Below are 15358 nucleotides of genomic sequence, written 5' to 3'. Positions count from 1 at the left end.
CCGTTGCTCTTCTGCGACAGCTCGGGGGAGCGTTTTTACTCGGCGTGGGAATCTGGGTGCTGGTGGATCCTACAGGTTTCCGAGAGATCGTCGCAGCCAATCCTCTGCTCTTCATCGGCGTCTACGTGATCCTGGCCATGGGCTCCATGCTGTTCCTGCTCGGCTTCCTGGGCTGCTGTGGGGCCATACGGGAGAACAAGTGTCTGCTGCTGTTTGTGAGTCCATTTCCTGTCTAGCGGCTCTTCGGAAGTTTCTGGGATGGGTACTAGTGCGATCAGTTATAACGTTTTGAATCTTTAAAATGTTCCAGAAGATCATAAATATAAAAAGCATGACATGTTCGTTCATTAGTTAAACAATGATGATCATCGTGGGAGAACAGCGGCCGTGTAAGAGGAATAAAACACTTCAGGGGGTGCTGTTGGAGGAAAATAATCACCTTCCGGGTAGTAACAGTAACTCTTGATTCGTTGCTTCACCCCAGTGTTGATTATTTTTCTATAACAAAACCACACACCGTGCTTTATTCTTAACATAACATGCATGGAAGCGAAAATGCTCAGTTCAGGATACGTATAAATAAACAGTTCATTCAGAATCAGTCAGGATTCACTGGACGAAAAATATATATATATAAAATGCCACTCTTGATTCACTAATAATAATAATAATAATAATAATAATGATAATAATCTCTTTCCTGTTTCTGTTTTTCCGTGCAGTTCTTCCTGCTCATCCTCATCATATTCCTGGCAGAGCTCGCTGCGGCCATTTTGGCCTTCATATTCCGGGAGCATGTGAGTATCTCTCCGTATCTCTACCGTTCACCATCGTATTATTTCATTTGCTCGGTGATATACCTCTCTGGTCGCTAATCGTATTCCTGCATCAACAGCTCACCAGAGATTATTTCACCAAGGAGCTGAAAGCACATTATCAAGGCAGCAACAACACGGAGGTCTTCACCGCCACCTGGAACACCATCATGGCTACGGTACGCCAGATTATTCCGTCATACCGTACACGTTTATGCTCTGTAATATCGTGCTGCGGTGCTGACGCTCGTGTTCTTGCGTCCCACGGTGCAGTTTGAATGCTGCGGCGTGAACAGCGCTGATGATTTCGATCAGCAGAGCCTCTTCAGACGCCTGAACCCCGGCAGAGCCGTTCCTGAGGTCTGCTGCCTGAGGAACGAGCAGCTGATGAACGTGGACGAGTGTCTCAGGGGCAACATGCCCTTCCGCATCAAGGTTAGCGCCCTGCGTTTCATTAAAACGGTTGCAGAAACGATGCGAAATAATGTTGATGTCCAGAAACGTCTCGGAACATCTCTAAACCTTTATCATCAGTAGAAATCAGGATTTATGATTATGCATGAATATGCTAATTAGGAAACGCCCCCGTGTCCTCCTGCCATGGTTGCTAGTGTAATATCGCTAACATGGCTAACCAAGACACTTTCTCATTGATTTAATGAACATTAGTCAAACCTGTCAAAATATAACGTTACCATAGCGACCACGATTTTGTTCTTCACTGACATTAGCGACATTAGGAATGCATCTTTGCATGCATCGTAATAATTACATCATCGTAATAATTTGCATATCAGACACGATTGGTCCAAAGCCTTGCTTCTTACTTAGTGACATCACGAACTGTTCTCATATTTAGCCCCGCCCTAAAATCAATTCGTATTTCACTGGGAAAATGTGACTTTAGCAACAACAAAAAAGCTTTCACGAAAACTTAGCGTAGACGTTCTACAACAATAAATGTAACTCTAAATGGATTTTTAAAAAAGCGTGATGCGTCATTCTTTGTTGCTGTGGTATAAAAGGAGTGAAACTCTTCAGGATGTGCTGTTGTAGGAAACTAATCCACTGCAGTGTGGTAACGGTGACTCTGCTTCATCACACAACGCCACCACTCATTATTTTCCTCTAACAGCGCGCCATGGAGCGCTTTACTCCGTAGATATTGTACCCTCGTGTTATTGTGAAGTCGTAACTCGGACTTGTATTAGATTTGTGAATGAGGTCATCGTGAAAAGTCCTGCCAAAGACACGTAATTCTGTGTGATACTGAAACGCGTTTTCTTTTTTTGTTTGTTTTAAACAGGGCTGTTATTCGGCTGTGGTGGATTACTTCGAGGCGTACATCTACATGGCAGGAGCTCTCGCTATCGTCGTCCTGACCATAGAAGTAAGATCACGGTTCTGATTTCATTCCTGAAAGATATTTCACTGTATGTTTCGCAGCTGGTGCTACAAACGCACGATGGTGAAGCAGTTTATTGTGTCTCACTGCCACCTGGTGGACAAAATGGAAACAGGACGTGAATCTGCTCTGTTTTCAATATCATTTATAATCCTTACATTAAATTGGAATATTTGAATTTTTTAAATTATGTGTTAAATAGCAAAAGACTTTAATGTTGGTCATGATTTTAACAACAGTTTTTTGTTAAAGGTGCAATAGTCGACTTTTTTCTTCTTACTTGTATGTAAAACATAAAAATAAATAAATAAATAAATAAATAATAAAAAGCAATGAGTTGCGCAAAACTGTGTTCAGTGTCAGCCATTTTATAAACAGTCTACTCTCAATAGCTATGTTTCCATCCACGTATTTTTCTGTGAATTTTGGGATATCACACACAAAAAAAAAACACACTGGATGGAAATAAACACCTGACGCGAATAAAATCTCCAAAACACACTTTAAAAACTTATTGGCTCAATTGATGCGGATAATTTTTTTATTCGATAAGAAGACGCGCATAAACTATGATGGAAACGCATTTACCGAATAAATTCATCGATGCGCGTCATGAAAGTCATGTGACTTTGCTTCAACAAATCATTGTGATTGGATAATTGGCTTAAAAATGGCGGTGTTTGGATAGACGACTTTGTTCCAGTTTCCCCGGAAGTGGCGATTTTCTTCTCTTGAACGCACGGGATGGAAACGGTGCTTTATTCACAGATGCTTTAAGATAGTCAAATTTATTTGCATAAGTTAAATTCACAACTTGGGATGGAAACATAGCTAATGTAGCTCCAAAGGGGCGGAGCTTCAACATGTTGAATCCACCCTTAGTTAGTGACCCTAATCTTGAAAAGAAAAAAAAAAAAGGCTAATCTTACCTAAAGTACCTTTAATGTTCAGGTGAAGGAGAGAAATATTTACTAGCAAGCACGATGACCACGTGATAAACCACACCGTCTTTGTTTGTTCACATTACTGCTTTTTTGTCATGCGCAACGTTAAAATAACGTTTGTGTAATAAAATGTTTCTGTAGGCTATTAAAAATCTGAGCTGTGTTCAATACCACACATTGGTTTTCAGGGTGATTAGATTTCGATTTCAGCGACAGCAGCAAGCGACCATGTGACATTCTGATGCTCTCAATCCTATGCAAATTAGCTATGATGCTGTAAAGCAGCACATCCAAATGATTGGCCCGAATGATTTCTCCGACCAATCCCATGGTGCGTGTGGTCTTCCTTTTCTCCAATTCCCCACTCACAACTTCAGTTCCTATCTGCAGTTATTTCCTGTTTAGACGTGGTTGAAAAACAGCCTTTCGCAGTGATGTTTGTTGGTAAATGAGACCTTTTAGCTGTACTCATGTTGGAATTGAAGGAGGCTTCGGTTGAACGCACGCGTGTTGTGATGACGTCACGTGGTGTGTTGTGATGACGTCACGTGACGTGTCTTGGCCCAAATCTGCAGTAATTTAGGAAAATTGCAAGCTCCTCCAAATATTGCGTGATTTTGCGTTAATTTCTGCAATTGCAAAATCTCAAAATCCTGGAGGGACTGATCTGCCGCTGCTACTGTTTCTCGCTGAAAAAACAACAACAAAAAATACGCTGGACAGGCCCCGCCCACAAGCGATAAGCAAAACGAGAAACTTTTTGCTTTTGAACGTTAACGTAGCTTTAAAACACGGCTTAACCTTACTATAACCTGCTTCGTACGTACTGAACATCCTAAAGATGTTCTGTGTTGGCTAGGAAGGTGTGTTTAAAAAAAGGAAAAATAAGAAAAACTGTGTTTTTAACTTGTCTGTTGTTTTTTTTTTGTCCTCCTCAGCTCTTCGCGATGGTGTTCGCCATGTGTTTGTTCCGAGGGATCCAGTAATCCGTCCGCGTTCTACAGAAGGACATTTCAAAAGACAAATGGCTCAAAAGAAGACACGCTTGTGTATATATACATCGTCTGTCTGTTTCCGAGGTGCCCACTGTGACCAAATTGTACAGCTGGAACTTCCCTGGTTTTGTGAAAGGAAGGAGAACGTTAGAGCAGGAGATTTCACTCCAGTGGTGACATCGTGTCGTGGTGCAGCCCTTTCACACGGATAGAGGAAGATCTTGCACTGACGTCTGAATGGATATTTATAGAGGAGAGTTCATGTTTGTACGGAATTAAATACACGTTTTACCTTCTTCTTCAGCACCGCATCGAGCCACACTAAAACTCTTTTCACAGTGTGTGTGTGAGAGCACGTTTCTGTGTGTGTGTGTGTGTGTGATCAGAAGCCTGCCTCTTCTATAGTGTAAAGTGCTGTGTATTGCAACTGTGTATATTTTATGTGATTTTAGTAATGTGTTGTAAGCATTTGTACTTATATCCATGATGCCTGTTATATGTGACACTGATTGGTATTAAAAAAAAACGAAAAACGAGAGGCAGTGTGATGTGTGCTTCCTTCACGATAAACACTAAACATTCAGTTCAGTGCTGTTGAATTCTGGACTGTGACTCTGAGTTTCTGATCAGAAGGTCAGGAGAAGGTCAAGCCCCAGCACTGCCAAGCTACCACTGTTGGGCCCTTGGGCAAGGCCCTTAACCCTCAATTGCTCAGATGTATAAATGAGATAAATGTAAGTCGCTCTGGATAAGGACGTCTGCCAAATGCTGTAAAAATGTAAAAACAGCAGCTCAGACAGTTGTGCAGCTGCTAATCGGGTAAAAAAAGGTTTATGTTAATGCGCTAATAATGCGATGACGTTTTCTGTATGGATTCGTTTCTTTAACATTGATGGAAGGAGTCTCCAGTGTCAGCGCTTTCTAACAGTTGGCGGTAAAGCTGTAACTTTAAGTTTTGTGACATCGGCAAGAAAGAGAAATTTAAATGCTTTTCGGTTTTAGTAACAATACATGACAAGCTGTGTTGTTTTGTCTTATTAACTTCAAGATGGGGGGGGGGGAGGCTGGTGAGGCAATGTAAATGAACAGGAACTAACTTTGCAGGTAAACTATAAATGGATAAAAAGTATGACAGCGATCTCTCTCTATCCATTAAAATTGTTAGTGTTGTGTAAATTGCTGCGGAATAAGAGGAATCAAACACTTAGAGAGATGTGCTGTTAGAGGAAAAATAATCAACTTTGGGGTGTTGATAGTAATTCTGCTTTATCACACCACACAGTAATTTTGTTAATTATTTTACTATAACAGCAAGACAGAGGGTTTCGTTCCTAGCTTAACTTACCATGGACAAGGATCGATTGAGGCTAAGGTCTGTTTACATTAGCATGTTTTAAAAAAATTTTTTAGCAAAAGTTAATCACTGTTTCGTGAATTAAAAATCTTGAGATCTTTACTCTGATATTTCATCATTCGTCAAAGATTACACATAATCTGAATAAGTTTAAGATGGCTTCTGTGCAGTTGTACATTAAGCCTACATAGACCACTGATCTCAGGAATTTATCTCAGTCATTATCTCAAAAATGCATTTATTTATATATTTACATGAAACAGAAAATGTATGAGGTTTGTAACAAAGCGCGTTTTGTGAAAAACGCAACGTAAAGTACAGCTAATTTGATCAGGCTAGTCACACATCTCTCCACAGACTTGCAGTGATTTAGCAAATCATGACCCTTCCAATATGGCGGACGTGTTGGTGTATTGTCCTAGCTAGCATCAGTTGCTAATCCGGTATCTACTGTTTACCTGACGCCTGTACAGCAGGAGGCTCGGAAAAACTCTATTTCCCCCCTTCCTATCCTTGAAGCTGTTCCCTTTCCACGGAATAGTTATCACTGAGATGATAAATATATAAACCAGGCAGTTTATACTGTCATTTTCTCTCTAATTTAATTAAAACACTATGAATTAATTTCTCTACGCCTTTTTTTTTTAAAGCCGCAGTGACTAGACGAAGCTAAGGTAAGCTAAGCTAAGCTAAGCTTCTTTTAGCTAGCTAGCTAACTAGTTTATAACATGTAGAATATAACTAAAGTCCATGTTTCGGTTATTTGGTTATTATTCGAGAGTTAGATTCTTAACTAGTTTCCATAATATCTAGTAAGGTTCCCTTAATGAGTACATTTGGCTGGTCTGTAATGTGTAGTTAGCATGCTAGCTAGCTAAGACACAAGCTATGAAAATCATCAAATTTGTGTTTAATTAGTCATTAATGCCTTGGGATTATATTATTGCAAGTGATATAATCTGTATAAGAGCTGTAAAATTATTTAAAATGACATGAAAATAAAAATGACATTAAATGAAAAAAAATCTGACATAAGTTTTAAAAAAAAACCAAAAAACATCATATTTTATTTTACAGTTAGTGAACTGTTCATGCATCAAAGACATACCAGAAATAAAATGGTAAAAAATAAATAAATGAAATGTATTATTTATTTATTTGTAAACAAACAAATAGATTGACTAATTAATTAATTAGTAAATCTTGCTCATAATTGATTTCTCATTCTTTATCAATTATATTATTTCTTCAGATTTATTAATTTATTTGTACATTTGTTTATGATTTCTCATTAGTTTCCTCTTTATTTATTCATTATTTATTTATCCTTTCTTTCTTCCTTGTCAATCTATTCATCTATCTGTTTACTTGTTTATTTATTTTTGTATTTTTTTGTGAGTAATAGGGTGTAGGGGGGGAGGGAATACATAGTGAGGAAAGATAGTAAGGCGTTGGGAATAGTGAGTAGGGAATATGGAGAAGGGAATAGTGAGTAGGGAATACGGAGAAGGGAATAGGGATTATGGAATAGTGAGTAGGGAATACGGATAAGGGAATAGGGATTATGGAATAGTGAGTAGGGAATACGGAGAAGGGAATAGTGAGTAGGGAATACGGAGAAGGGAATAGTGAGTAGGGAATACGGAGAAGGGAATAGGGATTATGGAATAGTGAGTAGGGAATACGGAGAAGGGAATAGTGAGTAGGGAATACGGAGAAGGGAATAGTGAGTAGGGAATACGGAGAAGGGAATAGTGAGTAGGGAATACGGAGAAGGGAATAGTGAGTAGGGAATACGGAGAAGGGAATAGGGATTATGGAATAGTGAGTAGGGAATACGGAGAAGGGAATAGGGATTATGGAATAGTGAGTAGGGAATACGGAGAAGGGAATAGTGAGTAGGGAATACGGAGAAGGGAATAGTGAGTAGGGAATACGGAGAAGGGAATAGGGATTATGGAATAGTGAGTAGGGAATACGGAGAAGGGAATAGGGATTATGGAATAGTGAGTAGGGAATACGGAGAAGGGAATAGTGAGTAGGGAATACGGAGAAGGGAATAGGGATTATGGAATAGTGAGTAGGGAATACGGAGAAGGGAATAGGGATTATGGAATAGTGAGTAGGGAATACGGAGAAGGGAATAGGGATTATGGAATAGTGAGTAGGGAATACGGAGAAGGGAATAGGGATTATGGAATAGTGAGTAGGGAATACGGAGAAGGGAATAGGGATTATGGAATAGTGAGTAGGGAATACGGAGAAGGGAATAGGGATTATGGAATAGTGATTAGGGAATACGGAGAAGGGAATAGTGAGTAGGAAATAGGGATTATGGAATAGTGAGTATGAAGGAAGCCACTATTTGAGACACAGCCCTATTGTGTGTGTGTTTCAGTGCTTTGTGCTCAGGATGTGTGCGTCAGTGAAATACAGCTCTCGCGGTCCGGCTCTCATCCCTCGCATGAAGACCAAACACCGGATCTACTACATCACTCTGTTCTCGGTGGTGCTGCTGGGTTTAATCGCCACCGGAATGTTCCAGTTCTGGCCTCACTCCATCGAGTCTTCGGCGGAGTGGACGCTGGACCGCCGCAGTGTGCACGATGCTCCGCTGGTCAAACTGCCCACGTCCAGTCCCATCCCCGAGAGAGGAGACCTGAGCTGCCGCATGCACACCTGCTTCGACGTCTACCGCTGTGGCTACAATCCCAAAAACCGCATCAAGGCGAGTTCAGGAACCATCTGGAACGTTCCATATCATCAGAGGCATGGCTACCAGTACACCTGTACCTGTACACCAGCGTGGTTTAACATGAACTACTGGTTTTTAAGTGATTTACCCTCGACACGTCACATCACCAGAGATAATCACTATCTCACATTCAGTGCTGCGCCTAAGCATCAATTATTCCGATGCAATCGAAATAACATTTTCAAATTCAATTCCAAACTAAAATAAAATGTTAATTTCGAGATTTAAAAAAATGGAATAAAAAGTACATTTAGGGAAAATTCCATTATGTTAAAATTAGATTTAAAATATTAAATATAAAAAATGAAGTCAATTTAAATAAATTATACATTTAAATAAAATTTAAAATTCTAGATAAAAAAATAAGTAAAATGAACACTTAAAAAGTAAGTAATTAAATTCAAATAATAAATAAATACTTTTAAAATATGGTAAATCGACCTTTAAATAAACTAAAGCTATTAAAAAGGTAAATAAAAAGTACATTTTAAAATGCTTTAAATTAAAATTACAATACAATGAAAGGAAAACAGTATTTGAATTGAAATTTACATTAACATTAAAATTCGTAAATAATTCATTTGTTCTTAATGATGTCTGATTAAATTAAAGGTTTTAATAAAACCAGTTCTCATTCAAGACTGCATGTCGATAATTCAGACTTACATCCCTAATAGATTTAAATATCTCGTTTAAAAAAAAACCAGATACCTAAGAAGTAAAATGAGTTAAAATACAAGATATAATAAGATTTTATAATGTGTGTGTGTGTGTGTGTGCGCGTGCAGGTGTACATCTACCCCCTGCAGAGGTTTGTGGATGAGGTGGGTGTGCCCATCAGCAGTAGCGGTCTGTCCCGTGAGTATAACGAGCTGCTGAGTGCCGTCTCCGACAGCGACTTCTACACCGATGATGTCACTCGCGCCTGTCTGTTCATCCCCTCCATCGACGTGCTGAACCAGAACTCTCTACGCATTCGGGAAACCGCTCAGGCCCTCGCCGTGTTACCCAGGTGAACACCTCAGAGTCTAACCTACAGCGCTCTCTCTCTCTCTCTCTCTCTCTCTCTCTCTCTCTCTCTCTCTCTCTCGCTGTCTCTCACACTTTATAATATATGTTTTTATTTTATTTCCTCGCACTCGGGATTTTCACTTAATATTATGAATGTAATGCGTTTGAAAAGTGCACAATTAATATATTTTTAAATGATACTAATACTACTAGTAATAATAAGAAGAATTAAATCCGGAAGCATCGTTTAAAGGGGCCAAGCACCAAAGGCGCAGCGAGTGCAGTGTGGAGCCTGAAGAACTCGAAGAGGAGAAATAGACTGTACATGAATGAATAAAAGATAAGTTCAGAAGCACAGCTGACAATAAGATTGAAGAGTAGCGAAAAAACTGAATATCGTAAATTTCAAAATGGTGACTACTGTAATGGGTGGAGTCTTAATGTAAAAGATATCAGTTGTGATCACCATGAGGAGAGTAATCTGATGAACTAAACTTCTTTTCTCTAGGGCAAAGTGTTCAACAATTCTAACAATTTTTTGAACTAGTGGTGGCGCTATAGAGTTGATCCTAGAGAGCTCATCACTGGTCCAGATACTATTCATGGTCATATCTATGATTGTGCCAAATTTCATCATTTTCCTGCTTATGGTTCATAGGGCTGCCTAGACTCCTAGTGAGTAATAATAATAATAGAAGAATAAGAATAATATTAAGAAGAAACTAATGAAAACGACAGGTGCCTACACACCTTTGGTGCTTGACCCCTAAAGAGGAGGATGAGACGTTTTGGAGGTTTATCCAGGAGTCCAAGAGAGACAAATTGTCCGTGTTCTGTGGGTGGGAGGGGTATACTGTCTCTCCCCCATCAACCACAGTGAGACTAGCCAATCACAGGCATCTGTGAGTTCATGTATGCAGAAAAAGGCAGATAGCGCTTTCTTCTGAGTGTGTTACACCGCATCAATACCCTGTGTAGACATGATAGAATGCCGTTTGTGTGTGTGTGTTTTTACAGATGGGATAAGGGGATGAATCACTTACTGTTCAACATGTTACCCGGAGGACCTCCGGACTACAACACGGCGCTGGACGTTCCCAGAGACAGGTGACTTTCTCAACATGGTTCAGAGTAACGCTAAATTATTTACAGTACCTATATCTTCTAGTTCACTTTTTACCCCGTAAGTGCATGAGCGTATCACACTCCGTTCACACACGCCATGGGGTGGTTAGGGTAACCAGTGCTTCTATCCGAACACAAAAGAAGAATTATTCATACAAATGATTATTTATTCAAATATAATGGAGGTGTTATTATAGAAACGTGTTTTTAAAATAATAACATTTTAACACTTTAAGTAAAAATTTTACATCGGATTGACTACTTCCAGTGCAGTAACGCGTTTATTAATAATACTTGTTTATTTATTCATTTATTTATTTAACTGTTTTTGTAAGTTTAGTTAGTAAATTGGTTGTTACTCATGGGTCATTAATGTAGGACGTTTGTTAAAACGTTGAAGTCTTAAAACATTTAAATTCTTCTTTATTTTTTTTTAGAAAGTGCGGGGATGTGATGTTAGCCATTCCAGTCCACTCAGGGGCAGCAGCGACTCGCGCTTTGTCTCTCCTGAGCCAGCTGATTTATGGCGCCGAGCGATTCAGGCGTTAATGTACCGCATGTGTCCGAGTGTGTTTTGTTAACTCTTATCTATATTTAAACACACTGAGTGTCGTGTTCGTGGTGACGCTGCACCCGATAAAAACCCGGTACGATACCCCAGTGAGCTGTAATTCTTTTAGCATCAGACAGAAATCTGGATCTGCTGTAAGCTTGGTTTAAATAAAGTTAAATCTTATTGAGTATTTTCTGCATGCGCTGTAAAGTTTGGTGCGTCTGATGCTCGGTTTAGTTGATGTTTACTGTATGGATGGGAAACCATATGACAGCTGTGATACTTTAATTTAAAGCGGTATGTTCTGAAGGAGCGTGTAAGAGAAGAGAGAGAGAGAGAGAGGATCAGACAGACGAGTGTAATCTCCCGGTATTTACTGCTGCGTAGCGCTCAGGTCTCAGCCTCTTCCTCGGCCTCCGAGTGGAAAAGGTGAGTTTTATGCACTCGAAAGCCCTGAAATAGCCAGCGCTTATCTGGAGCTGGAGGGAATTTCCTGGATTCATCCAGCTGTGCTCTGTTTGGTCTGTTTCACCCTGAAGTTGATTATTTTCCTGTAACATCATACCCCCCAACTGCTATTTTATTCTTCTCATACCTCAGCAATTCACCAGCGATGATATTCTGATTTATTTATTTATTTATGAAAAAGTGATGTCATGCATTTAACTTGTTTAGAGAGTGATTGGGGGGGGGGGGGGGGGTGAAAGAGAGATGACATATTTTCCTTTATATATGTATATATAGAGAGAGATGGCATTTTTTCCTTTATATATATATATATATATATATATATATATATATATATATATATATATATATATATATAAATATATATATAGACAGAGAGAGATGGCATTTTTTTTCATTTGTACAGAGAGATGACATTTTTTGTTGTGTGTGTGTGTGTGTATATATATATATATATATATATATATATATATATATATATATATAAAGAGAGTGAGAAATGGCATTTTTTGTTATATATGTTTGTATATATACAGTGCGAGAGAGGGAGATTAAAATGATTATTTTTAAAAATAAAGCAGGAAACAATGCATAGCTAAAAACAGGACTTACACAAAACCACAACTTTTTTTTATTCAGTTAAACTCTTTTTCACAAACATCACTTACATTTCAAATATAATAAAATATAAATATTATTAAAAATAAATCAAATCTCAAATCTTTCCCATTTATTACAGGATCAGATCAGATTCATTCTTTTTCCCCCGATATCCGATCCGCCGTTTCTTGCTGGTACCGACCCGATACCGAGCCTGGATATCAGACCGGTTCCGTCTCTAATTGACACTTACGTTTAATGTTGAGGAATGCCCAAGAAACGTGTTTTTTTTTTTTTTTAAAACACAGAAAACTTCACCGTAGCAACGATGACACGTGTTTTTAAACAGTGTGTTTATTATTAGTGCAGTGTCCACGCGAATGAGCTGTTACTATAGAAACGATAACGCATTAATGAACGAATCGCTCAAAACCTTTCAAAAGTGTGTGCAAAAACACATGCCTCATAATTATTGGCACCCCATTTGCATTTAGCACTGCATCTGATGAGAATACAAAGCCAAGGATTCTGAGACAGAACGATATAAATAAATAAATAATGTATCTCGTTGCGTAGAGCTTTGCTAGCTGGAGGCGGTTTCTCGACGTGGACCTACAGACAAGGCTACGATGTCAGCATCCCCGTGTACAGCCCCCTGTCAGCTGAAGTGGACCTCCCGGAGAGACAGCCCGGGTGAGTTCTGTTCTTACGCTACGTGTTAATAGTACGTTCGCAGCACGTCGACGCGAGCGTCCCGACTTTGTGTTTCAGCCCGAGGCGATACTTCATCCTGTCGTCTCAGACCGCCGTCCATCGGGAGTACCGCACAGAGCTGGAGAGGCTGAAGGAGGAGAACGGAGAGTCCATCCTCCTGCTGGACAAGTGCAGTAACCTCTCTCAGGGCGTGGCCTCGGCCCGGAAACGCTGCTCCAAGGGCCAGACGTACGACTACCCCCAGATCCTACAGGTAACTCACCTTCTCAATGAGCGCCTCGTTTTAATCTCGCTGGCCGTGCTTACGGCAAAATCATTTCAGTAAACTGCATTTGAACGTTTCAGGGAGTGGAAATTTTTTTCCTTTTTTCCCTTTCATGTGTTCTTCCCTGTTTAGCTGTTTATTTTTTATTTATTGATGTGCACATGCATGTTTTATCTAATTTATTTTTATCTTCATTCATTCGTTCACTTAATTTTTTTTTCTGTTATATATTAGGCCCTGTTTTCATTTTTTAACGTTTATTAATTCATCCATGCATCATCTTTTTGCATTTTTCTGTCGTGTATGTGTTTGCAGTTTAGTTTTTCTTTTATTATTTGTTGATGTGCACATGCGTGTATTTTATTTTTTTTCCATAATTATTTATTTATTTAATCGTCCATTCATTCATCTTTGCATTTTTTCCCTGTCATGTATTCACCCCAGTTTGGTGGTACTTTCATTTAATTTGTTAATGTGCACACGAATATTATTTCCTTATTTTCTCATTCATTCATCTTCTTTAAATAAGTTTTTGTCCCTGTTGTGCTGTTTAAATGTTTTTATTTGTTGACGAGCGCTTGCTTATTATTTCTTATGTATTTACGTATTCATTCATCCATCCGTCCTTCTTTTCAAATGTTTTTTTCTGTCGTTTCCTGTGTTCATCCTTGTTTTTTTAAAAATAATTTTTAAAAATTTGCTGACATGCTGCATGCATATTTTTTCTTATTTATTTATATATTTATTCAATCATCCACTTCATATTTTTCTGTCCTGTACTACACCCTGTTTTGTCCCGGTTCTTTTCTTTTTTTCCTTTTTTTTTTGTTGTTGTTGTGCACATGCATTTTTTTTTAATTCATCTATCTATGTATATATTTTTCTTTCCTTCTCCTTTTTCATAGGAGCCACTTTAACGGTACATAAAAATATTATTTTGTATATTGCTATATTGTTTATATCTCGGTGCTTGTTGTTCTCTGTAGAACAAGGTGTAGTGGGGCTTAAAAATAAATAAAAAAAAAGGAAAAAATTCAAAAGAATACATTTTCTCCCAGATTGAAGTGATCAACTTTACAAGTAATGTATTTCAGCAGCGTTTTACTTTATTTAATGCCTTTTTATTTTTATTTTTTATCTTTTTTAGACCAAGCGGCTAACGCTCGGCAGCTGATTGAATAAATTAAATAACACGTTCTTGTTTAGAATTATTATCACTTTAAAAATAGAATTTTAAAGTCTATGGACATCTACAACGGGACCGATCACAGCGATAAAGTTTCAGAATATTTAGCATTTACGTTTTTCTTACCCGTGATCCATGTAAAATCCTAACGCTAACCTCAAATTCGTTCCGCGGCCACCGAGATTGAAAGTATTGGCACCCCCGTCTTCATCGTGTCGCGCCAAGTAGTGACAGAGGCACGTGTTTTTACTCTGAGACGTTGTTTGCTGTTATCGTTGCCGCAGGAATCGTCGTTCTGCGTGGTGTTACGCGGCGCTCGACTCGGCCAGGCCACTCTCAGCGACGTGCTGCAGGCAGGATGTGTTCCCGTCGTCATGGCCGACTCGTACATCCTTCCCTTCTCTGAGGTGCTGGACTGGAAAAGGTACGCATGTCAAAAATTAAACATATATACGTTATAGAGGAAAATGTTGTAATTTAACCCTTTCACATGCACTCGCACACTGTTTCAGCTTGTTTTTGAAGAAATAGATTAGATTTAAATGTTAAGTGTTGCTCCTAACAATCCAAAATGGCTTACGGTGGAAGAAATGTCCAGACTTTACCAAGCATTATTATTATTATTATTTTAATTTAGATGTATAACATCTGAGCTAATCTTCACAATTACTAAATGATCTATAACTTTTCTAACATGTTGGACATTTGAACAAATATTTTGTTTATATTTGAAACCTAAAAATGATATTGAATAACTTTTATAAATTCCAGCGGTAATGTTTTCACCACATTTTTATTTATTTTTTATTTGTTAATGTAATAGATTTTTAGAAAAGAAACTAAACTTTTGCACACCGTTTTTCGCTTCGTGAAACCATGTAAAAAATATATCTGTGGGTATGTGTTATAATAATAACCGTATAAATAGGAAAAGGGTTGAATTGTCGTGCTTTTATGTTTTCAGAGCGTCGGTCGTCATTCCGGAGGAGAAGCTTCCGGAGATGTATATGATTTTGAAAAGTATTCCTCATAGACAGGTGGAGGAGATGCAGAGACAGGTAAGGAGGTGGATGCTAGCGTTATTAAGAAGGAAAGTATTCTGTGTTAACAGATATATGTACAGAAACTAGCTTTTTATACAGAGTTTAACTCTGAACTCTAGCACCGG

At 38.6% G+C, this 15358-nt stretch overlaps 2 protein-coding genes across 4 annotated transcripts in view; both read left to right on the top strand.

The window, feature by feature from the left end:
* Positions 1 to 4696, top strand: part of tspan18a (tetraspanin 18a) — a 34808-nt gene extending 30112 nt beyond the window's left edge. For all 3 annotated transcript variants that reach the window (XM_053634108.1, XM_053634107.1, XM_053634109.1), the window contains 6 exons: positions 21 to 215; positions 723 to 797; positions 896 to 994; positions 1089 to 1250; positions 2122 to 2205; positions 4103 to 4696. In XM_053634108.1, coding sequence (XP_053490083.1) covers positions 21 to 215; positions 723 to 797; positions 896 to 994; positions 1089 to 1250; positions 2122 to 2205; positions 4103 to 4150 — 663 coding nt within the window. In that variant the 3' untranslated portion in view covers positions 4151 to 4696. The remainder of the gene's footprint in view (positions 1 to 20; positions 216 to 722; positions 798 to 895; positions 995 to 1088; positions 1251 to 2121; positions 2206 to 4102) is intronic.
* Positions 4697 to 5923: 1227 nt separating this feature from the next.
* The window catches only part of ext2 (exostosin glycosyltransferase 2), a 35374-nt gene continuing 25939 nt past the window's right edge, over positions 5924 to 15358 (top strand). Inside the window, exons 1-8 of the mRNA XM_053634102.1 lie at positions 5924 to 6187; positions 7912 to 8241; positions 9057 to 9280; positions 10297 to 10386; positions 12602 to 12718; positions 12797 to 12992; positions 14475 to 14614; positions 15155 to 15248. Coding sequence (XP_053490077.1) covers positions 7927 to 8241; positions 9057 to 9280; positions 10297 to 10386; positions 12602 to 12718; positions 12797 to 12992; positions 14475 to 14614; positions 15155 to 15248 — 1176 coding nt within the window. The 5' untranslated portion in view covers positions 5924 to 6187; positions 7912 to 7926. The remainder of the gene's footprint in view (positions 6188 to 7911; positions 8242 to 9056; positions 9281 to 10296; positions 10387 to 12601; positions 12719 to 12796; positions 12993 to 14474; positions 14615 to 15154; positions 15249 to 15358) is intronic.

This window comes from Ictalurus furcatus, chromosome 10 (assembly GCF_023375685.1).
Source record: "Ictalurus furcatus strain D&B chromosome 10, Billie_1.0, whole genome shotgun sequence".
Lineage (NCBI taxonomy): Eukaryota > Metazoa > Chordata > Actinopteri > Siluriformes > Ictaluridae > Ictalurus > Ictalurus furcatus.
Note: the sequence above shows the minus strand (reverse complement) of the source record. Positions and strands in the feature narration are given on the sequence as shown.